This window comes from Porites lutea, chromosome 7 (genome assembly GCF_958299795.1).
Source record: "Porites lutea chromosome 7, jaPorLute2.1, whole genome shotgun sequence".
NCBI classification, from domain to species: Eukaryota; Metazoa; Cnidaria; class Anthozoa; order Scleractinia; family Poritidae; genus Porites; species Porites lutea.
Genome location: NC_133207.1, coordinates 25,298,543 through 25,324,317, shown reverse-complemented (window position 1 = coordinate 25,324,317; position 25,775 = coordinate 25,298,543). Strand labels below are relative to the sequence as shown.

Below are 25,775 nucleotides of genomic sequence, written 5' to 3'. Positions count from 1 at the left end.
CCATTGCGTGACTTGTCTAGGCCCCATGCGGCGTCTTCGCGGAAGTAATTCCTGAGCAATGGAGGAGAACGAGGACCTATTTGATGACTCCGTGAGTGAGCGAATTAACCATTCCTCCTCTCAGAGATCCCTTTCTACTACTGTGTTCAACATTCTGTGCGGATTAAAAAACCTCTTTTGTTCTGGCATGTTTGTAAAGGGATCGGCGTTTGTCGTAGGTTTCTGGCATCCCAGCAAAGGACTCCGCGCTATAATGGCCGTAATTCTTTTGCTTGTGGATATGTATTTCGTCATTGCCAATTTGTTTACGGCTTTCATCTGCAGGCGGTCCCAAACGCCCCTGAACGCTTGGCTTTGTGGAAATACGTCCTCCACAAATTCATCATCTACAAGTTTAGCAGATAATTAGGTAATCAGATAATAGGTGGAATTGAACTGGTTGATATTCTGTCATTGGTTGGATCATCTGCTCTACTGATGTCAAACGCGACATTCTTTTGGTGTATGTGGAAATTACAACAAAGGACAGTTTACTGCGTGACCCTGGAGAAGGCTTTCTCTACAGCAGGGCGTTCTATTTGGGTCACACTTAATGTCTCGATGTTGATCTTTGGCTTCTTTTTAGTTGTAGAGGTATTTTGGTTCTATTTCAATTTCAAAGAATCGTCCTATGGTACTTTTCTAAATTTGATGAGCGGTTTACCAGTGTTGGCCATCCTCACCAGCTCCTGGATGTTTGTGGTTATTACCAGCGCAATGAAACATTGCGTGATGCAGTGCCAAGCAGAAATTAGACAAAACTCTATTGACTGCAGCTTAGATGACGTCATTCGTATTCATAAACGTCTTTGCAAACAGATGTCAAGCACATCGGAGTCCTTAAAGGTCTGGTTTGTAACTCACTGGTTTATGCTCGCTATAACGACTGTCATTTATGTTGCAAGCATGGTATCTTATTTTCAGCAAGCCATAGACTCGTACATCCTGTACCAGCATCTCCTCAGAAGTTTTATACACCTTTATATATTTGTGTACCCTAGCTACTGTGCTGCATCTGTAAAAACGCAGTGTAATCGAATGCTTAGGGAACTTAACATGACAACAGATGAAGACTGGCCCACAGAACACCCATTCTGCAACCGCTTCCAGCTGGCACTCTTCCTACAGTACGCACAGTACACCAACTGTGGCTTTCAAGTTGGGGAGATTGCTTTTGGTGCTAATTTCGCATGGTTTTCAACTCTAATTGCAATGTGTGGTTTGGGTGTGAAAGTCTTGTGATTCATACTAAACAATTCACAAGTCACTGTCAGTCAATGGCAACTGGCACTGATTGGTAAGCAAGCAGAAAAAATGAATGGGGATAAGCAAGAAAGGTAAAACCAAAGATATATATTTCAGTAAAATAACTTTTGGTTCAGCCTTTAGATTAGTGTGCGTTTGGAGCATGGACCTTATATTTTTGGAAAAACCCAGCCTCATCCTTAGCTGGGAACAATTATTTCCAAGAGGAGAATTTCAAATAGTCTCAATTTTAGATAACATGCAGCTGAGAATTTAAAGTTTCTGATCAAACCAAAGTGAGAAAGAACACAACATTTACCTGAAAATAACACTATGGGAAGTCAAACGTATCATGTGTTAAGGGTAAAATATCTTAAACGTCAATCAATCAATCAAGGGTTATTCCAAATTACTCTTTAGCTCTCTTTGGGCCCCCTTCCCTCAGAAGCTTTGTTCTCACATATTGAGGCAATATAGATGCAAACCAAGGGATAGGGTGTAGTTTTCGAGGTGCTCAATCCATGTTTCCTTCTCGGCCTTTTTGGTAGCGTGGATCACCGGATCTAAGCCTATAAACTCAGCCTTCTTCTCAGGTGCTTCGTTTTTCGCAAGGTAGAGGCGAGTGACTGGTGATGAACCGCAAGGGACCATGGGAAGGGTACAGACGCGCCTTCCCTTGCGCGCACATTTTCATCGAGAGAGACGTCTGGGTACAAGGCAGCTATAAACTACCAGTCAAAAACCTGAACTACCTACAAGCCAATTTTTTTACATATTAACAGAATGATGCAACCATGTTTACTCTTTAGTTAAAGCTTTGAGGGTCTTTTATGAATATCCCCGTCGAGAAAATAGGTCACAAAAATGTCCTACTGTATTTACATAACCCCCTCTAATTAGAGACTCGTATTTGGGCACAAAACCTCCATCGAAGGAGCTTTTACAGATAACATGCTAGAAATAGTTTCGAAACGAAGCTGTGTTGAAGTACTGAAATGCAAGCCTGGTTTTATTATTCCACTAATAGAATGAAATAACCACTTGAAATACCCTTACTTATCGAGTTATCCATCCGTACTGTAAGTTACCGAGTGGATTTTTTCCCCATAAATCAACAGAAAAAATGAGAATCCGCAACTACGGACCCAGAAAAAGAGATTATAAACATACTATAGGATATCTATTTTATCTCCAAGGTTAATTAGCCGCCCAGGAAAGAATACTTGCAAATTTAGCGGCTCGTATGTGTTAGTTTTGAAACGCTCTTTTGTTCATTTGTCCTATAATATATTTTAGTTGTTCTAAGACAGTTTTATTTTTAGGTTATAAAACGTGATTATATCAATCTTTCTAGAAACATTTCGTAGGTTTTCACGCTTATGTCATGGTGCGGTACTTTCCGCTAGGAAACGCGTAAAGCGTAGGTACAGTTTTACTTAGTTAACGCCCTAGGCAGAATACACGTATACCAAGAGACTATAAAGGGGACAGAGGGGGCATCCCCCATATACACACTATTCCATAGGTAATTCGTCTCGAGTTATTTTTAGAATCGGGATAAAGTTACCTCGCGCGAGGCGTGGATGTTTCGTGGAGGTTTCGCATGACCAAACGCCGTGCAAAACATGTCGGGGGAGAGGCAATGAAAGCGTAAAAAGATCGAGAGCATTCCTGAATCTTGAAGCGAAATGAGTCGGCGCTCACCTGGACTCTTTGACAACCCGTGAAATCAGTTTAACTCGAAGTTGTCGTATCCTTAGTGCTTTAATAAAATGAGAAATTTCGCCGGTCTATTGAAACCGCTCGTTTGTACAATTTAGGGAGTTTAAGGTGATTCCCTAGTTTTGCACTGCGCATCTCTTACTGCGCATAACAAGGTGGCTGCCGTAAAAAAGAGCATGTGAAGTAATATTATTAAAATGAAGTTGACTGAAGAGAAACGCTATTGGAATCTTTGCTTGCTGTTGTTTCTTGCCGAGGTGAGACTCAATGTGTTGGGAATCTGCATAACGTAAGCAGTACGCGTGTTGCTGAGTTGGACCTCCTCTCGGAGAACCTCGATAGTGGATGTTTAACTTGTGCTTACTCACTTTGATTTTCATTTAAACACTTTCTTCATCACATTGTGCCCTAAATGTGATATCTCGATGTAAATTCTGAAAAAACGGATTTTTTAATACTTTCTTCCCCCTTTCACATACATTCTATTTTGAAACTCGCCCCAGTCCTCTCTCAAAAATCGGAGAAAATGCGTTTGGTGCGCACTTTGTGCAGCTCTACCGCAAAAACGAGTACGGTGACCCCCATTTTTTATTTCATGATTTTAATAAGGACAGTGCTTCCTTTCGATGCGAAAAAAATTGGCACAAATCTATGTTCATTTTTTTGGCAATGTTACTAAATTGTACGGATTGAGCCATCACGGGTCGAAAAGCGCGCGTCCAATTTAATTCTATTTTGGACCGTAAAGTCAAAACAAGGGCATTAAAAGGCATTTTTCTGGTACGTAAGTGGATAAACAATACATATAAGTCAAATTCTGTGTGATGTCACATGCATCATCGAAAAAATCTCTCCTTTTTGTCTAGTTTTGCGTTGCCCGCGGTTTTTGTGAAAGGGTCCTAAATAGCCGTATTTGTCAGCATTGTGACGTCAAAACGAGCACGGTGACCCCCACTTTTTATTACTTTTTTATCATCTTCTTGACTTGTTACATCAGTGTACCAAGTTTTAGCTAAAATCTATGTTAGGTTCTTTTACTATGGAATCACCTTAAGATCCAACGACGCGGACGACAACTAGAACGTCAAAAAAACAATAGGTTTAATTAGCAAAACAACAACTTCGCACGTGCAACACACTTTTTTGTTCATTTCTTTTCCGTTTTTGTACGACTACGACGTGAAAATGCCTAATTTCGCGTTTTATGGAGGAAGTAAATAAGCAATGACGAAATTTTATTTCTCCTTCTGAGCTTGAATATGGTCCCTTGAAATTCAGCTTTAGGACGGTTCGCCTACAATTGACAAAGTGTGGGTAGGAATAATCGCTATAAAGACTGAAAAAAATAAACATCAAACCATAAATTGCTGTCTTCAAACTGTAAATTATAAATGATCCTGAGAGAATATTCATTGTGTTAAGGATCTCCCTGCTCTACTGTTAGTTCTATTCAAGAGAGGAAGGGCGATTCTTTTTTAATTTCGGTTTCGCTGACACAGCTTTCGCAGAAATCTCGCTGTAGTCGTTTTCGTCGACAAAAGGAATAGCAAAATCGCTCTCCGCGTCTTCCCCCATTTTGTTCTGCGTCATTTCGTGAAGGACGCGTGGCTCTCAGCGTGGGTCATCCACGCGGAACACATTCGCGCTATGTGATTGGCTGTTGTCTAATCCTCCTTGAGATCTGTGATGTTAAAAATAACTCGAGACGAATTACCTATGGAATAGGGTGTATATGGGGGATGCCCTTTCTGTCCCCTTTATAGTCTCTTGACGTATACTCTATTATAAAAGAGGCAACGCAATACTAGAAATTATCAGTTATCCCGCTATCATCGGAGTTGCTATCAGAAGATATTTTGCTGCTGCTAGATTGCTATTTTTTGCTACTTTTGGTGCGAGTCGTCGACCAAAGTAAGTCTTTTATTTTCTTATAGTTATTTAGTACTGTAATTCGTGGAACTATCAAGTCTTTCCGCTATCTCATGAGAAGGACATTGATTTGAAGACAAATCTGCTGGAATCAAACAGTATTGATTATTGTTACTGTTACCAAAGTATTCTATATAATCTAGTTTAGTGTTTTTAAGATAAGTTCTGTTCAAGCGGAATGGCTACGATATAGTTTTTTGATTGTTTTATTCACGCTGAGAGTTAAATGTTATTGTCTCGGTTAATTAGCTCAAGTATCAATTATCGGATTTTTCAGTTGTCTGCTTCTTGCATCATAGTTTTATGTCGTTTAGATTATTCTACCCTTTAGTCCTAATTTTAGGGTTAATCTAAGTAGTTCGTATTCTTTAATTATCGCTTTCAGTTCGAACCTACATCTACGTCTAGCTACGTTTAGCTACGTCTACGTTTAGCTGCGTCTACGTCTACGTCTACGTTTTGTTACGTCGTAACTAGGCTACGAACATTGCTATTACATTGAATTGTTGTACACGCGACTACTATTGTTATGAACTTTAAGGATCTGTCATTAAATCTGCTTTGATATTCTATCACGTGGAGTTCGAATCATCTATCGCCTCGCACCGTGCTACCCTTGTTTTTGTTGAGATTTGGATTATTCGCGACCTCCAGATTTTCAGCAATTACAGTATGGGAGAATACGACCCTCAAAATTGTCTGATCACAGCGCGGCGGGTACTAACCTGAGAGATACACCTAATACAAATTATGATTAATTAAAGGTGATTTGCCCAGCGCCAGCCTTTCTTTATAACGAACCCTAATCAAATGAATAAGGATTCTAAAGCTAGAATGGCGCTGCTTGATCAACTGAGTTTATAAAGTAAATTGGCCACCGTAGAGAGATTGAGAAGCTGACGATTCGACAACTAGTCCTTCGTCATAGCGGATCTGACGAACGGATAACCGCGTTGGAACATCACCTTTTTAATCTTACTTAGTTGTTAAATGACCATTTTCAAAAAGGGAAAGACAGGCATACAGGGCAGGGTATATACTTTTTACGTTCTTTAAGATACGAAAAAATCTGAGGAATAAGATTATCATGGTATACCAATTTTAGTGTAATGTTGCGGTCAGAAAACTCGTTGCTATCAAATGGTAGATGCACAATATACATGTAACGTTCATGACACGTACGAAAAGGGGCTATTTGTTTCACGCAAAAGTTGCCCATTTAAGGGAACCCAAGAGAGTCTTGGATTCTGTATCCCACGCTTTGATTCCAGGTACTAGATTCCAGAATCTTTGTCGGAGGAACGTGGATTCTTTGCGAGGGTCTTTGTATATGTACCTCCTTTCATTTCCCAGATTCTGGACTTTATCTATTGAACGGTTTTGATTTTTATTTTGAAATATTTGGAATGGCTTGACACCGAAAACCAGCAATAGTAAAACGTCAGTCTAGAACAGTTTTGTCCAGTGTCCTATTGTTTTTGTGTGACCTGTGACCTGACCTGCCACCTGACCTGTGCCCTGTACCCTGTGACCTGACCAGTGACCCGCACTTTAGCCCCGCCGCTTGCGAGCGTGGATATGGTCGCAGTCTAACATTTTGGGGAAAACTGATGCTCAGCGTTGTGTTGTAGGTTACGGGGCGCAACCTTTCGATGGAGTTAGAAGTTACTTTACCACCACATAGAGCCCATAAATGGACACAGTTAATTTGATCCTAAATATTTTGAGACTGGAACAATTTGACTTTTTCCAGTATGGGGCCAAAAGATATCCGGTACGCTCACAACCGATTTTCACTCACGCCACGCAAAATTTTTCCCCTAAAAATGGAAGAGAATTAAACTTTCATGAACATTTGTTAAACAGGAATTTCAACTGAGGCTGTGATTCTTACTAAAATAAAATTTTATCTATTAAGTGCAGGAGCGTATTACCCCCTAGGCTCCTGGTTAAGTGTAAGTGAGAGGGAAAGGGCGATTTGAGATATGGAAGGGAGGGCCTTTCCCGGGGGGTACTCGACCAATACTTGTGTATAGGTGAGCCGCTGGAGGTTTGAGACCCTGACCCTGTTTAGGGAAAAAAAAACCCTGAAATACATACCCTGTTTTTGCAGTGGTTTTTTAAGCCTTAATTTACATTACAGTTAAATTCAATTTTTGAAGCAAGGACCAGCTTACAAAAAAGAAGAACCGGATACTAATAAAGAATCTAATCAGCAATAACTGAAAATATTAAGCAAAAGAAGCAAGGCTGATTTTACAGTCGGAAATATATATTATTTTTTTACCAATATTTTACCGGCCTTCCTTCTTCACGGTCTTCATAGACCCTGAAGAAGGAAGGCCGTGCCTTCCGAAATATTGGTAAAAACATATATATTTAATATTCCCGACTGTAAAATCAGTCTTGCTTCTTTTGTTTAACATTACAATTACCCTGTTTAGGAAAAACGACAAAATGCACGCCGTCTTGTTCTTAAGCCATTTACTGGCATTCGCGTTATAGTCATTGCTTTTGTATACTTGGATTAAAACCCGGGGAGTACAAGCAAATTTCCTCCTGTTTGTAATTAGGACAGACTCGCACAAAATTATATACCCAGTTTAGGATCAGGACAGACTCGCGCGGCAGAAAGGTAAAAAAGTGGCACATCCCGGATAGGTCATATAAGGGAGTACCCCCGGGGGGACCTACCCGACAAAGGATCCATTGCGTGACTTGTCTTAGCAATTGGCCCCATGCTGCGTCTTCGCGGAAGTAATTCCTGAGCAATGGAGGAGAACGAGGACCTATTTGATGACTCCGTGAGTGAGGGAATCAATCATTCCTCTTCTCAGAGATCCCTTTCTACTACTGTGTTCAACATTCTGTGCGGATTAAAAAACCTCTTTTGTTCTGGCATGTTTGTAAAGGGATCGGCGTTTGTCGTAGGTTTTTGGCATCCCAGCAAAGGACTCCGCGCTATAATGGCCGTAATTCTTTTGCTTGTGGATATATTTTTCGTCATTGCCTCTTTGTTTAAGGCTCTCATCTGCCAGCAGTTCCAAACGCCCCTGAACACTTGGCTTTGTGGAAATACGTCCTCCACAAATTCATCATCTACAAGTTTAGCATCTACAAGTTTAGTTGATATTCTGTCATTTGTTGCATCCTGTGCCAATCTGATGTCATACGCAACATTCTTTTGGTGTGTCTGGAAATTACAACAAAGGACAGTTTACTGCGTGACCCTGGAGAAGGCTTTCTCTACAGCAGGGCGTTCTATTTGGGTCACACTTAATGTCTCGATGTTGATCTTTGGCTTTTTAGTTGTAGAGGTATTTTGGTTCTATTTCAATTTCAAAGAATCGTTCTATGGTAGTTTTCTACATTTGATGAGCATTTTTCCAGCGTGGGCCATCCTCACCAGCTCCTGGATGTTTGTGGTTATCACCAGCGCAATGAAAGATTGCGTGATGCAGTGCCAAGCAGAAATTAGACAAAGTTCTATTGACTGCAGCTTAGATGACGTCATTCGTATTCATAAACGTCTTTGGAAACAGATGTTAAGCACATCCGAGTCCTTGAAGGTCTGGTTTGTAACTCACTGGTTTATGTTTGCTGTTGTGGTTGTCATTTATGTTGCAAGCATGCTGTCATTTTTTGAGCAAGTCATAGATTGGTACCTTTTGTACCATCATGTCCTCGTAAGTCTTCTAATGATTTACGTATTTGTATATCCAAGCTACTGTGCTGCATCTGTAACAACGCAGTGTAATCGAATGCTTAGGGAACTTAACATGACAACAGATGAAGACTGGCCCACAGGACACCCATTCTGCAACCGCTTCCAGCTGGCACTCTTCCTACAGTATGCACAGTACACCAATTGTGGCTTTCAAGTTGGGGAGATTGTTTTTGGTGCTAATTTCGCATGGTTTTCAACTCTAATTGCAATGTGTGGCTTGGGTGTGAAAGTCTTATGATTCATACTAAACAATTCAGAAGTCACTGTCAGTCAATGGCAACTGTCACTGATTGGTAAGCACGCAGAAAAACGAATGGGGATAAGCAAGAAAGGTCAAACCAAAGATATCTATTTCAGTAAAACAACTTTTGGTTCTGCCTTGCGATTAGTGTGCGTTTGGAGCATGGACCTTACATTTTTTGGAAAAACCCAGCCTCATCCTTAGCTGGGAAAAATTAAGAGGAGAATTCCAATAATCTCAATTTTAGATAAAATGCAGCGGAGAATTTAAGAGGCTGTCCGCGTAAGAACCGATAAGGCAAATTTTGGTCTATCACTGATTGCCCTGAATTTTTTCAGTGGAAGATAACTATCCTATCCCATGAAGAAATATCACATTTATTTGGACCAACCAAATTTTTTCTCTATTTTACAGAGAGATTTTCTAGGTCACCTAAAACTAGCCAGTTTGCAGTCGGAAGTGGTGCGATTTTGGTGAAACTTTAGGGCTCTTGAAAACCTACCTTACAGAGACGAATAAGCTGATTATTTTACACACAAACGTTTTAACTCTGGTTAATAGTTTCAAGGTTTAATGGTTGCATTCTGTGGAAATTTAGCTGAGATATGATTTTTTTAAAATGACCTTTAATTTGCTTATCGGGAAAATTAATTTGCATAACTAGAGCTGAACGGTAATTTCGCAAAAGTGGCACCTGACCCAGACTCAAGTCTATGATAAAGCAGAAGTACTAAGACCAGTCTATTTGTTAATGCAATAAAATTTGTGGGCACTCTTCTTTGCGTGCTGTACAAAGTTCCGTTAATGTTCCAAAATTCGTCATTTTGACAGAAAAGCTGGAATTGTAACGGTCTGCATCTGGTCGACTAATTTCCACAGCTTTAACGTTTCTAGTTATCACTAACTGTCATTAGACCCTTTAAATGTTGGACTTTCGAAAACATGTGGAGAAAACTTAGTAATCGCTTTTTCTTGGGTTTTTGTCTTGTCGACGATGAACGTGACTTCACTTTCCGTATGCAAATTAGCCTTAGATGCGTCGTTTCAACAACTTGACATAAAACACAATCCTTACATTTCACATTTCTAAGGGGAAAAATAACTCTCCTTTCCACAGAAAAACACGAACCATCACTTAGAATCCCCTTAAGGTCTGTTTTTTTTTGTTTTGTTTTGTTTTTTTTTTAACGAGGAAGAAGCAGCTGAATAATATATCATGATCAATATATGTTTGCGTGGCTTAAAATAATTCAATTACTGTGGCCTGTCACGCATTCCTAAAGAGGGGCGGTCGATTAGAAAACAATAGCGTTGTATCGATCAATTTTATTATATTATCATCTTTTTTAAAATGATAGTTATTGATAGTAATAAAAGATAAGAGTTAACATGGTTAACTTGCAAGGTAAGTCCTCTTGTCAGCACAATAAAATTTGTGGGCACTCTTTTTTGCTTATCAGATCTTTGTAAACGGCACTATGATAAAAAACAAAATGCCCCACACTTTTTCTATCTTAAAAAGTTTTTTTAAGAGAAAATCCATGTATAGCTTTGCAAAAGGCAAATTAGCTGTAAATTTCAGATTCATTTAAAGATCTTTAAAGCATTTATCGGTAGCAGAATGAAACGAGAAAAATAGTTTCTTTTTTCAGTGAATATACGCAAAAGGGATTATCTCAGTTTTTAGTTTTTGTTGGGGTATAACATCCGTATTCCCAAGATGATCTTGTTTTGGTTTCAATCTAATTGAATTATAATGCAACAGGTGCCAGTTTCAAATATAATTATGTCAATGAAATCGCCGAAGAGATCAATTGTGAAAAATGGCTTATTCGTCTATTTCATAGGATCAAGCTGTTCTTTCCGTGTGGTCCCATTAGGGGTGTGGAGGGAAATGTGTTGGTCGCAGAGTGCATGAATGATATTACGTCTCACTTAGCCAGCTGTCACTTGTCTAAGTGTAGCAAAGTCAAAGACTGAATGACTTCATTTTAGCGAGAGTAGAGGTTTGGTAGGTATTCGGAACTGAAATTGTACAAACCCCCCTCCCCTTACGAAAACTCGGAGAAGGGGCCCCTTCTCCGAAGGGGTGGGGGGCGGTGTGTACACAGGCTAACACTAAAATGACAATCTGCCCAAGGCATAGGCACCTACTTGGCAGGTTTTTTGCGAGCGCCAAGGTCTTGTTAGGCTCAATTGTAGGTCGCTGTGCTGGAAAATGAGCCCCCAAGGGACCTGGAGACGGCGGAAATCGAGCCTAAGGTCTTGTCAATACCCCGGTCACACTCTGGATCATACTGGCGAAAAAAACTACTGTGGAAATGATAACTACTGAGCGAAATAATTCAAAGTTTTGCTGCATCATGTAAGTATCATTCTTTTTCTTCTTCATGCAAAAAATTTCCAAACGTACAGAGATATTCTAATTCCTCTATTTAACATTTTATCTTACGATGTTTTCTGATGTTCGTTTCCAGTTTATTTGAGCTTGCAAAGATAGTTTATTTATTTCTATTTTTTGACAGCCGTGTATCTTGCCCTAATCAATTCTTACCTTTAAAATACTTTACATAAAGGTTAATCCGTGTGTTGTAAAAGATAGTTTTCTGGTGATTGTTTGAAGAGCATTATAAATGGGAAAAAAAGGAAGAACTTTCTACACGGAGTCAGGATTCACCCTCATCCTCAGGGCTTTCCCACCCCTGCCATTTTCTAAGAGGAATGTCCTGGGGACGTGTATAAAAAGTATTTCATTCTTGCAATAAATTTTTTTTTTTTTAACTGAAGGCCATCCCAATTTAATGCTTCGTTTCCCATCGCCCGACATACCCATTTGTTTGGAAAAGTAAAAATAAAAAATAAAAAATTCCAGAATCACTTGTAAAGAAGCAAGTACTTTAATGAACAAGCGCACGATCTTGTCTTATTAACACCAATTATCTGAAATTATCATCGATTCTTCTTCTCTGTAGACTTTTTAGACATTTGATAGTCCTGTTAATATACATCTTTTACCATCTGATTTTATCTTGCAGACTAAACGTGAGATTTAATATGCAATCATGTGTTTTCATTTTTTTTTTTTTTTTTTTTTTGCCCGACCGACCGACCCACCTTCACGAGAGGGAGGGCGATGGGAAACGAAACATTTTATTGGGATGGCCTAATAAACAGTGTTTAAAACATGTCTCTGGTTTTGTAACAGTTAGTGAGACCTAAAAGTACCAGAATGTTCAGTTCAACTTTATATAGCCGATTTGCTCCTCCTGTCGCCAGAAACGTGAAAATACTTGACGCCAAAGGGTCGAGAAGAGTACAATTGAGCAGTCAGCAACCATGTCCACACCTTTGCCGGAGAGGTTTATTGGACAAGATTTTTCTGTTTTTCTTGTTTTGATAACCTTTTTATTAAGTCTTCAAAAATGCCTCCAAATTGCTAGTTTTTTTTTTGTATTTATACCCTCTTGAACAATGTGCTCCATCAAAGTGCTCCTCCTATCTCTCCATTTTTAACCTACTTTACCATCCACCCTCTCTCCCCCCGGTTCCACCTGTACTTTTACAAGCATTTATACTTAAAGGGGTGAAATTTCTCCCGTGTATATTAATTTCTGAAAAATTACGTCCCTCTACTTTTTCCTTAAATTCTTAAACTTTGTTCCTTTTTCTTTAACAACCGCCAAAGATGCTGCTAAGGCTGCAATAAGCGCACTCGCCCTTTCATATACTTCATCTAGTGAAATGCCTACCCTTTCATATACCTGAAGCCTGAAAAAGATACCCCTTTCGGGCGGAGCCTCCCCGTATAGGCCATGATAGGGAGTTCTCCCCACCACCGTTCCAATTCCGTGCTCACCTATTGCCAGCCCTTGTTGGACTCTAGGCCCGTTTGAGTCAACACCTAAACATTGTCCCAAGTGTAATTACAGGCAATGGACGGAATAACCAATGTAATGAACTTGAATATAAATTGAACTTGACCATAGAGATCTGCTGCAAGAGGACAAGGTGTTCGAAAGGCAAAATCTTTTTGCAGGAATCGCTGAAGAGTAATTGAGATAACAACACCCTCAATCAGAAGTTTTCAACCTATGTGTATGTCAAAGGAATATCAATCTAGTCGGTTCAACGTGGTAGATGGATTTGTTTTCTTTAGACTCAGTTATTTTTATTATAGTGATTTGTAATCGTTTGCATTTTCATCTTCGAGGTCTATTTGTCGGAGACATATCTCATGACAAGTGTTGAAAATAGCATTTCGGAGCCTCCAAATTTGAAAATTTTGGGGGGGAGGATAACCCCAGACTCACCTACAAGGCTCTTGCCTTCGGCACTCGCGATAATGCCCCCCGTTACAAAAAACCTAGCACCTAGTAAAGAATCGGAATTAACGGTGATTAAATTGCATGATTATCAATAACTATCACTTCAAAAAAGATATAATAAGATAAAAGAACTGATCGATATACGGTCACTCTGGGGGAATGCGTGACGGACCGCAGTAATTAAATTATTTTAATTCGCGTAAACATATCTTCTTCTGCTGCTTCTTCCTCGTAAAAGAATTCTAAGTCATATATCGTTCGTGTTTTTCCGTGAAAAGAAGAAATACTTTTCCCTTAAAAATAAAAAATACAAGTATTATATTTCCTGTCAATTTGTTGAAACGACGCATCTAAGGCTAATTTGCATACGGAGAATGAAGTCAAGTTCACCGTCGACAAGAAAAAAAAACGAAGAAAAAGCGATTACCAAGTTTTCTTTACATGTTTTCGAAAGCTCAACACATTTAAGAGCCCATGCCTGTAAATATCGAGAATCGCTGGCCAGACTAAAAAAATCGAAAATTCTGATAATTTGTCAGAAAAACCCCTTTGGGGAACTACCTTCGAAAAAAATATTTTCAACTTTCAAGAATCTATAGTTTTCGAGAAAATGAGGAAAAACGAAAATAGCGGTTTTTACCTAATTAATTATGCAAAAATTAGAGTAAAAATGGCCTACTTTATCGCCTCTGTACCTAGGCAAGATTCAAAGCTATAAAACAGAAATATTTTTGTTTAAGAGAATTCTATCTTTTCTTTCTATCAATCGTATGTTTTAAGCCATAAACTTGATTTTGAATTTTTTATGGTTTTTTAAAAACTACCATCAATGGCACTTTTTAAAATGGCTAAAAAATGAGCAACTTCAGAGGCAAAAAACTCACCTTGGTATGTGTGATACCTAGCCAAAATGTATACAAGGACAAAGTTCCGCTCTTATATTAACAGAATATGAAATAAAAAATCTGGGTACTCCGGATTCGCCTTTACAAAATAAAAAGGTTCGTGACCAGCTGACCACCAGTGGAAAAATGTCACAAATTTGCATAAGTCAAATTTGTAGAGAAATGTTGCGACAGCCGGTTTTGTTTCAATTCAGGGTCAGTATGTAATGTTCGGAAACATCACGAAGTAAGAAAACGTTTTTTGATAAAGATTATGTTAAAATATCAGAGTAATTAACCGTTCACAAAAAACTAATAATAAAAAACGACGTCGAAGAAGCGTTATATAAAAGCGCCGAATTATTATGTAAACTATATCCCATGTCTCTCGTTTCTTTTCCTAACTTCCTTGTATTAGCATCCATCTGTATTATCGTAAATTCACCTCCGGTATGTCTAAAATAGGCAGGTACATTTTCCTTGAAATTTTATTTTGAGGGAGGTTTTTTGCAAACGGGATACACTGCGTGAGAGGAAGTCATAAACTAACAGTTAGAGTAACAATGTCACGCAACGACGTCTCGATCGAGCAACTCCGCCTTCTTTCACTGATTTTTTTCTCCTTATGAAATTTTATGGAAACTTTGTTTTGAACAGACAATGCGTTGTTTGCAACATCATTTTTTCTCAGTAGTTTATTTTCTTTTCAAAAAGAAAGGATACTAACTTTGCATGCCTGTCAGTCACGCACTAAAAGTTAGCATTTTCTTGTCAGAGATGTTGAAATCTGATTTTTTTTACTACGTATTACAAACAACAATCCGTCCCTTGGTTAATTTCTTTACCTTTTCACAAATAGAGGTATAATTAGGCAGCTACCAAAGGCCCTAGGAAACAGCTAAGTTATCGTAGTTCATACGGTCCAGCGGTTTCTCTCCTCCGAAACGAATCCGGAACATCTTTCCCACAAAAACTGCCTCTTTTAGGTCATCGCGGAGTTGTACCACCTGCCAAGGGGCGTTTTCCTTCAAATACAAAATGATATTTGTTGATTTCAACATATAATGTAGCAGTGCCTTAGTGTGTAAATCTATACGCGAAACCCATGAACCAAAACAAGTTCCAACCGACGCCGCCGAAGAACTGGAAAAGGAGACTATAGTCGAACCTCGCGAAAGCGACCACCCAAAATGCGCAGACTTAGTGGTTGCTAACGGGAGGAGGACTCTTACGAGAATCGAACCACAGGAGGTTTCTTTGCGAAGAAAACTGGACACATCTACTTTAAGGAAGATAATTTATTGCATGCAATTTCCAAGTTACGATATGTGCAGTTCCATGTTGTTGTTGTTCCTACCACAAGAGATCAGCAACACGCCAGGTGGTCGCTTACAACAGGTTTTAATAATGCAAAATCATTAAACAGTCAGCCCCAATTAATGGTAGCGGGCGCTTACAGGAGAGATTCCAACTGTAAGACTTACTGGGTGGGTTTTGGTGCTTTGGATAGGTGGTCGCTTATGGAGGTTCAACTGTACTCCAACAGAGTAAATCACCTTTCACGACGATGCGACTAGGATTTGTCCATGGAAGATAAGACTCCTTGGTCACCGCTTTTGAGCTACTCTAGCCAACTCCTACCCATGTGGAGTGCTTGCAAAACGTAGCATCATCAGAAAGGTCATCCTTGTCGCCGCTGGCCTATTGCAATATGCGGCAACGAACTTATATCGACGTAAGTACCATGTACTTACCGGGCAGTAAGGCGACGCAGAGTAAAAGCGTAACTTGACTATACATTTTTCAGTTTACAGCAGACCCGAGTTTTGTTGAAAGAAATACCTGCCTTTTGCTCAGGAGTATTAACGTCAGTACCCGCAATGTCCCAGCTCGCGCCTTCACGCCGGAACGTCCGATCGAATCACTGTTCAGTTGATAGCTACCCTTCTCTTCCTCTTTCCGACTTATCTAGGAAGATCGAAGGGCCTCTGCTGGCAGGGTAGTTGATAGCGACCAAGGAGCTAAATAACAAAGCGAGGTAAGTAAGTGGCATCGGCGGTTTTATTTACCCCTAACCGTTTCCTAAAGTAAAGAAGGAAAGATTCAGACAAAGGGAAAGAAGAGTTATGCGATAAAACTGCTCTTGAATTGATGTTTAGCTATGGCATATGCGAGGGGGCTGGGGCTATTTAATTGCTGAATAACATGTGCCGTTACCAAAAAAAGTACGGAAAAACATCTTTTCCTTGGTTTGGAATTTTGACCATTAAAATTTTAGCTCTAGCCATTTGTGATCCCAGGCAAAAAAAATCCATTATTTAAATATTTCCCTCTTAGCAGCAGACCCTCTAATTCCAGTGTCCTTAAGTTTGGACGGTATCTAATATTATATATCCGCAGGAACGAAACATGACAACAGCTGGTTACAGATTGTCAATGTGTGAAGCGGGGGTTCTGGACTCCCTGTGACAGTTCTTGTCAAGAAGACCCCAAATCAGTATATTTGCTGTTTTAGGTTGATTCTGTGCTAAAGTCATTACTTACAGCCTTTACCCAGTCAAAAAATGTTCAGTGTAGACTTACACGTGTCATTTTATCAGGGAGCACTAGCCAAAAATATCTTTTTGGGTGATGCATTAAAACTTGAAAAAGATGGCCCAATTTTTCCAATTTTGAGTCCATGTCCATCCTGGCCATCAGTAGTAACAGAAAGCGACAGGAAACAGTTTCAGTGCCTAAATATAGTCTTACATAACAAAACTGGACCATAATTGTTGGAACTAAATTGATGCGGAATGAAGACCATATTAGCTTTTTAAAATGAACTAGCAATTAACTTGGCATAGCCGCTTTAACTCTTTTTTGACGGCCAATTTTAGTAGAAGAAAACCCCGCCTTTTGACCAAATCCTCCTTTTTGGACCGGCTTTCAACCAGTTAGTAGCCTGTATAACAGTCGTTATTTTTTTCGCGTTTTTGCAGGAGAGCGAAGGCAAGCGCGAAGTGAGTGAGAAGCGCCAGACAAGCGCGACGGGAAGACGCAGAAAAAACAATGGCCTGTCCACATAACATTGCTTTTTGGCATCCCGCCCCAGACATACCCCTTAATTGTTCTCTTCACCCCCTTCGCGCTTGCATTCGCCCCGGCTTCGGGCTTAATTGCCTTCGCTCGCCTGAAAAACGCACGCCTGTTATGCAGGCTAGCCAGTTAGCTTGATATGGGAATGGCTGAAAAAGAGATTTGCAACACAAGACTGCTCAATTGGACGTACATAATTTAGAAGCTTTTTTCGCGCATTCACAGAAGCCTAAATTTGGACATCTCTTACGAACCTATATCGATCTTTCTCTCCCGCTCTCTTTTTCCCTTTGCCTTTCTTCTTCTGTTGCTCCGGCACTTAATAATAATAATAACCTTTATTTATTACCTTTGGCGATAAGAATTACGGTAATATTCAAATTTCAAGTAAGAATTAAATACCAAGTTGAAAAATATATTTCCACTAAGAATAATAAATTAGAAACCTTTTATGAAAAATGGTCAAAAGACATTTCTCCCCTTTAATTAAGTTCGTGAGTATGTAATTAAAAATGTAATCTTTTATTAGACACTTTTTTTTGTATTTTTGTATTTTTGTATATTTTTTTTTGTATGTGTGGTTATGTTTTTGTTTTTTTATTTCAGAGCGTACTGTAAATATTAAGTGTTAATCTCTCTTTATCTACATAATTAAGTATTAATTAATTCTTTGTAAAATAAGCCTCATTCGGCAATTGCGCGGCTGTTTTGTGGCTGTAATGTATATAATTGTGAAATGTAGATAATTGTAAGTATGTCTGTTATTGCGGTTGTTTAGAACTTTGTAATTATCTTCTTTTTAAGTAGTTCTTTGTAATTATAGTAATAAATGTCTTGAATAAAAAAAAAATAAAAAATAAATAAAAAAAATAAAAAAAAGAATTACGGTAATATTACAATAAAAATTCAAAACACTACATATTATATATTACAATAAAAATTCAAAACACTACATATTATATATTACAATAAAAATTCAAAACACTACATATTATATATACATATCAAATTAAGTTAAGTTTAGCACCTCTAGGAATAAATGATTGTTTGTGCCTAACAGTGCGTGATACAGGTATTCTGAGGTGCGCTGGGTTAGTCTTACAAGATCTTAGATTATGGACATGATCCACTGGCTTTTCTAAAAAACGTTTACAAGGATGATTCTAGGATACGTTTAAATTCTTTCCTCGTCAAATTCTGACGCCTAGTTACAAGTGACTCAACAGTATCCCTAGGGAGACCAATGACATTTAGACATCTATTCTGCCCTCTCTGTAGATCTTCTTTGAGGTAAATGGGCAGCCCTCCCCAGACAGGCGAGGCATATTCTAAAACAGGCCTAATCTTAGTGGTGTAAGTTGTAAGACCAATGTCCCTGGGGAGATGGGCTGTTCTACAGACCCTAAGATAGGGTCTTCCCACTGTCTTCCCACTGTCTTTGTTTTGCAAGGAATTTTGGCTGGCAAACTTTTCAGGAAAGGGACATTTAATTAATTTGTAGAGAATAGAAGGTGAATAGAAAAACTAGAAGTAGATTTTTTTACCCCAAATGTTGCTTTTTTTGTGTGTGTAACTCTCTCAAGATATATGAGGATAGGTGAAAATTTGGTAAATGAGGTACCAGTGGAAAAATCCATCCTTGTTGATTTTGATCAGTTTACAACCTTGGTGACTAAATGGAAAGTTAAATGGGTTCATGAAGGATATTCATGGTTCAAAAAAACACCAAAACGACCCAGTGTCGGCAGTACTCCCTCCATCTGATTTACTTTTTTTTATTGGGAGGACAATTGCAAGGATGCGTGAGGGTCCGTTCAATTAGGATTTCAACTAATCAATGGCACAATTACGGGTCGGTCCACTTGACGATCTTTGACCATCTTTGGGTGTTCGAAATCGTGTCTGGACTTAAAAGTGTTGAACGCACGAACAGTGAAGGCAGAAAGAGGAGGTGGAAGAATTTCAGAAAGAGAGGAGAGAAAAGGGGGTAATGATTACTTTAATCTTGTCTTTACTTACGTAATTTTTAATATGCGAGACGTGGCAGTTTCACCAAAATATAACTTTGAAAAACTTCTGAGAAAATTAACTATTTCGGATTTTTATTGATTTTTATTGATTTCCCAGATTCTGGACTTTATCTATTGAACGGTTTTGATTTTTATTTTGAAATATTTGGAATGGCGTGACACCGAAAACCAGCAGTAGTAAAACGTCAGTCCAGAACAGTTTTGTCCAGTGTCCTATTGTTTTTGTGTGACCTGTGACCTGACCTGCCACCTGACCTTTGGCCTGTAACCTGTGGCCTGACCAGTGACCCGCACTTTAGCCCCGTCGCTTGCAAGCGTGGATATGGTCGCAGTCTAACATTTTGGGGAAAACTGATGCTCAGCGTTGTGTTGTAGGTTACGGGGCGCAACCTTTCGATGGAGTTAGAAGTTACTTTACCACCATATATGCACAAATGTCCAGTGCTGGCCACAAGATCCCTACTTTCCTTTTTCATCCTTAGTTCCACACTTCTCAGAGATGTGGAAGTGTGGAAAAGTCTGACAAACTCAGGATAATATCACACTTTTCCCACAGGCACTAACCCCTTGTCATTCTTGACTTAGTTCCACACTTCTCAGAGGTCTGGAAGTGTGGAAAAGTCTGACAAAGTAAGGATATTGTCGCACTTTTCCCTCAGTAGTGAACCCTTTGTCATTCTTTACTTAGTCTACATTTCCCAGAGGTGTGGAAGTGTGGAAAAGTCCGACAAAGTAAGGATATTGTCGCACTTTTCCCCCAGTCATGAACCTTTTGTCATTCTTTACTTAGTTCCACACTTCTCAGAGGTGTGGAAGTGTGGAAAAGTCAGACAAAGTCAGACAAAGTAAAGAATGACAAAACGGTTCATGACTGGGGGAAAAGTGCGGCAATATCCTTAGTTTGTCACACTATTCCACACTTCCACACCTCTGAGAAGTGTTGAACTAGGTAAAGAATGACAAAGGGTTCATGACTGGGGGGAAAGTGCGACAATATCCTTACTTTGCCAGACTACTCCACACTTCCTCACCTCTGAGAAGTGTGGAACTAAGTAAGAAGTGAAGAAACTCTGGATTTCATGGCCAGGGCTGGACATGGCTCAAGAAATTCGGTACGCTCACAACCGATTCTCACTCACGCCACGCACAATTTTTCCCCTAAAAATGGAAGAGACTTAAACTTTCATGAACATTTGTTAAGCAGGAATTTCAACTGAGGCTGTGACTCATACTAAAATGAAATTTTCTCTATTAAGTGCAGGCGCCTATTTCCCCCTAGGCTCCTGGTAAGTGTAAGTAAGAGGGAAAGGGCGATTTGAGTTATGGAAAGAAGGGCCTTTCCCGGCGGAGGAGGGGGGGGGGGGTACTCGACCAATATTTGTGTATAGGTGAGTCGCTGAGGGCTTGAGACCCTGACCCTGTTTAGGACAAAAAAATCCTGAAATACATACCCAGTCTAGGACATTGATCGTTCACGGTTTTTGCAGTGGTTTTTCAATACTTAATTTACATTACAGTTAAATTCAATTTTTTGAAGCAAGGACCAGCTTACAAAAAACAAGAACCGGATCCTGATAAAGGATCCAATCAGCAATAAGTGAAAATATAAAACAAGAAAAATAATATAAAATAAATAAAATAAAATATAAAAAAGCAAGGCTGATTTTACAGTCGGGAATCTATGCATATATATTTTACTAGCCTGCAGTGCAGGCGTATTCTGCGTATTTTGGGTGGGCAAAAGCTTGTTAATCGGATCGCTACGATGAAGCCGCCATCGTTGATTTTATGACAGAGGAAGATCGGGGAGAGTAGAAATAGTAACCCTTAGCGTAGGTGTGAGGGCGAAAAAAGGAGATGGGTTTCCTCCTCTTTTCGGGAGTTTCAACGTGGCGCTTTCGCGATTAAAACCATTCGCGCGCCCGATGAAAACGCCTGCACTGCAGGCTAATATTTTACCAATATTTTACCTGCCTTCCTTCCTCACGGTCTTCATAGACCCTGAAGAAGGAAGGCCGTGCATTCCGAAATATTGGTAAAAAATATATATATTCCCAACTGGAAAATCAGCCTTGCTTTTTTTGTTTAACATTACAATTACCCTGTTTAGAAAAAACGACAAAATGCACGCAGTCTTGTTTTTAAGCCATTTACTGGCAATTGCAATAGACTAAATTCACGTTATAGTCATTGCTTTTATATAGATGGTTTTCACTGTGACATCATCAAATTGTAAAGTCAAAATAGCGAGGTTTTACGAATTCTTATTTATACTAGGTTGAAGATAAACAAAAAGTAAATTTTTGCACAAGTTTGCATTTCCGTAGCATTTTCGTTTCGAAAATGCAGCAATTTGAACTTCCGAGTTTTCACAGCCAAAATAGGAATGCTGTCTTGTTGCAAAAAAGTCTCTTCTCTTGATTTTCAGCAGTGTAACCACTTCAAGTATCAGAAGATATGTTAATGCGTACGTATGCTAGTTCTCGAGTGAAAAGAAAGAGCTTTTATAGAAAAAGTGAACTCCAGATGTTTTTTGTTGTTTTCCGGCGGCCATATTGGTGCACCAAAACGGTGCACCAACATGGCGTCTCCATACAAATAACAAAGCTCTACAAAGGTACCTGAAACGTTTCGGCAAATAACTCAGAAACTATGGGCCACAAAGACCTGAGACTTGGACAAAATGTTTATATATTAGTCTTTTACAACATTTCCCTTTCTTGGCTTCTTCCACTGGACGGTTTCCAATTGAATTTTTTGTTGCGTGACTGTGAAAACGATCTATACTTGGAGTAAAACCCGGGGAGTACAAACAAATTTCCTCCTGTTTATAATTAGGACAGACTCGCAAAAAATTACATACCCTGTTTAGGACAGACTCAGGCGGCAGAGAGGTAAAAAAAAACATACCCCTTCAAGCGGCACATCCCCGTATAGGCCATATATGGGAGTAACCCCGGGGGGACCTACCCGAGAAAGGATCCATTGCGTGACTTTCTTAGCAACAAGCCCCGTGCGGCGTCGTTACGGAAGTAAACACGTCAGCCCTGAGCAATGGAGGAGAACGAGAAAATATTCGATGACTCCGTGAGTGAGCGAATCAACCATTCCTCTTCTCAGAGATCCCTTTCTACTACTGTGTTCAACATTCTGTGCGCATTAAAAAGCCTCTTTTGTTCTGGCATGTTTGTAAAGGGATCGGCTTTTGTCGTAGGTTTCTGGCATCCCAGCAAAGGACTCCGCGCTATAATGGCGTAATTCTTTTGCTTCTGGATATATATTTCGTCATTGCCTCTTTGTTTAGGGCTTTCATCTGCAGGCGGTCCCAAACGCCCGTTAACACTTGGGTTTGTGGAAATACTTCCTCTACAAATTCATCATCTGCAAGTTTAGCAGATACGTTTGGCAGAATTGAACTGGTTGATCTTCTGTCATTGGTTGCATCCTCTGCCAGACTGATGTCAAACGCGACATTCTTTTGGTGTATGTGGAAATTACAACAAAGGACAGTTTACTGCGTGACCCTGGAGAAGGCTTTCTCTACAACAGGGCGTTCTATTTGGGTCACACTTAATGTCTGGATGTTGATCTTTGGCTTCTTTTTCGTTGTAGAGGAATTTTGGTTCCATTTCAATTTCAAAGAATCGTCCTATGGTATTTTTCTAAATTTGATGAGCGGTTTACCAGTGTTGGCCATCCTCACCAGCTCCTGGATGTTTGTGGTTATTACCAGCGCAATGAAACATTGCGTGATGCAGTGCCAAGCAGAAATTAGACAAAACTCTATTGACTGCAGCTTAGATGACGTCATTCGTATTCATAAACGTCTTTGCAAACAGATGTCAAGCACATCGGAGTCCTTAAAGGTCTGGTTTGTAACTCACTGGTTTATGCTCGCTATAACGACTGTCACTTATGTTGCAAGCATGGTATCTTATTTTCAGCAAGCCATAGACTGGTACATCCTGTACCAGCATCTCCTCAGAAGTTTTATACACCTTTATATATTTGTGTACCCTAGCTACTGTGCTGCATCTGTAACAACGCAGTGTAATCGAATGCTTAGGGAACTTAACATGACAACAGATGAAGACTGGCCAACAGGACACCCATTCTGCAACCGCTCCCAGCTGGCACTCTTCCTACAGTATGCACAGTACACCAATTGTGGCTTTCAAGTTGGGGAGATTGCTTTTGGTGCTAATTTCGCATGGTTTTCAACTCCAGTTGCAATGTGTGGCTTGGGTGTGAAAGTCTTGTGATTCATACTAAACAATTCACAAGTCACTGTCAGTCAATGGCAACTGTCACTAATTGGTAAGCAAGCAAGCAGAAAAACGAATGGGGATAAGCAAGAAAGGTAAAACCAAAGATCTCTATTTCAGTAATACAACTTTTGGTTCTGCCTTGAGATTAGTGTGCGTTTGGAGCATGGACCTTATATTTTTGGAAAAACCCAGCCTCATCCTTAGCTGGGAAAAATTATTTCCAAGAGGAGAATTTCAAATAGTCTCAATTTTAGATAACATGCAGCTGAGAATTTAAAGTTTCTGATCAAACCAAAGTGAGAAAGAGCACAACATTTACCTGAAAATAACACTATGGGAAGTCAAACGTATCATGTGTTAAGGGTAAAATATCTTAAACGTCAATCAATCAATCAGGGGTTATTCCAAATGACTCTTTAGCTCTGTTTGGGCCCCTTTCCCTCAGAAGCTTTGTACTCTCATATTGAGGCAATATAGATGCAAACCAAGGGATAGGGTGTAGTTTTCGAGGTGCTCAATCCATCCTTCCTCCTCGGCCCTTTTGGTAGTGTGGATCACGGGATCTAAGCCTATAAACTGCTGTCACAAACCTGAACTACCTACAAGCCAATTTTTTTTTATGCAACCATGTTTACTCTAAAAGTTAACGCTTTGTGAGTCCTTTATGAATATCGCCGTCGAGAAAATAGGTCACAAAAACGTCCTACTGTATTTACATAAACCCTCTCTAATTAGACACTCGTATTTGGGCACAAAACCTCCATCGAAGGAGCTTTTGCAGATGCCATGCTTAAAATAGTTTCGAAAGGAGGCTGTGTTGAAGTACTGAAATGCAAGTCTAGTTTTATTATTCCACTAATAGAATGAAATAACGACTTGAAATACCCCGTACTTGTCGAGTTATCCGTCCCGATTGTAAGTTACCGTGTGGATTTTTCCCCATAAATCAACGGGAAAAGATACTATAGATATCTATTTTATCTCCGAGGTTAATTAGGCGCCCAGGAAAGAATACGTGCAAATTTAGCGGTTCGTACGGGAGAATACACAGCCGTTTTTAGTGTCGTCACGCAACACACCTCACCATCACTGTGGGGAGGAGCATTGCGTGACGACCCTAAAAACGGCTCTGTAGCAGACTAGGGAGAATACGTCTTGTCCGATCACAGCGCGGCGGGTACTAACCTGAGAGATATACTAATACAAATTATGATTAATTAAAGGTGATTTGCCTAGCGCCAGCCTTTCTTTATAACGAACCCTCATCAAATGAATAAGGATTCTAAAGCTAGTATGGCGCTGCTTGATCAACTGAGTTTACAAAGTAAATTGGCCACCGTAGAGAGATTCAGGAGAAGCTGACGATTCGACAACTAGTCCTTCGTCATAGCGGATCTGACGAACGGATAACCGCGTTGGAACATCACCTTTTTAATCTTACTTAGTTGTTAAATGACCATTTTCAAAAAGGGAAAGACAGGCATACAGGGCAGGGTATATACTTTTTACGTTCTTTAAGATACAAAAAATTCTAAGGAATAAGATTATCATGGTATACCAATTTTAGTGTAATGTTGCGGTTAGAAAACTCGTTACTATCAAATGGTAGATGCACACTATACATGTATCGTTCATGACACGTACGAAAAGGAACTATTTGTTTCACGCAAAAGTTGCCCATTTAAGGGAACCCAAGACAGTCTTGGATTCTGTATCCCACGCTGTGATTCCAGGTACTAGATTCCAGAATCTTTGTCGGAGGAACTTGGATTCTTGGCGAGGGTCTTTGTATATAAAGAATCTAATCAGCAATAAGTGAAAATATTAAACAAAAGAAGCAAGGCTGATTTTACAGTCGGAAATAAATATATATTTTTTTTACCAATATTCTACCGGCCTTCCTTCTTCACGGTCTTCATAGACCCTGAAGAAGGAAGGCCGTGCCTTCCGAAATATTGGTAAAAATATATATATATTTAATATTCCCGACTGTAAAATCAGCCTTGCTTCTTTTGTTTATCATTACAATTACCCTGTTTAGGAAAAACGACAAAATGTACGCCGTCTTGTTTTTAAGCCATTTACTGGCAATTGCAATAGACTAAATTCACGTTATAGTCATTGCTTTTATATAGATGGTTTTCACTGTGACGTCATCAAATTGTAAAGTCAAAATAGCGAGGTTTTACGAATTCTTATTTACACTAGGTTGAAGATAAACAAAAAGTTAATCTTTGTACAAGTTTGCATTTCCGTAGCATTTTCGTTTCGAAAATACAGCAATTTG

General features: G+C 39.4%; 1 protein-coding gene and 2 pseudogenes across 1 annotated transcript; all 3 read left to right on the top strand.

The window, feature by feature from the left end:
* The first annotated feature begins 58 nt into the window (after window positions 1-58).
* LOC140944670 (uncharacterized) lies at window positions 59-2,747 on the top strand (annotated as a pseudogene).
* A 4,959-nt stretch (window positions 2,748-7,706) lies between these two features.
* Window positions 7,707-9,063, top strand: LOC140944669 (uncharacterized). Its single transcript, XM_073393788.1, has one exon. The coding sequence runs from the start codon at window positions 7,707-7,709 to the stop codon at window positions 8,898-8,900; it is 1,194 nt and encodes a 397-aa protein (XP_073249889.1). The 3' UTR covers window positions 8,901-9,063.
* Window positions 9,064-21,938: 12,875 nt separating this feature from the next.
* Window positions 21,939-24,524, top strand: LOC140943884 (uncharacterized; annotated as a pseudogene).
* Window positions 24,525-25,775: the final 1,251 nt, after the last annotated feature.

Coding starts and splice junctions, on each gene's coding strand:
- LOC140944669 (XM_073393788.1), top strand. CDS start 7,707: ATGGAGGAGAACGAGGACCTATTTGATGACTCCGTGAGTGAGGGAATC.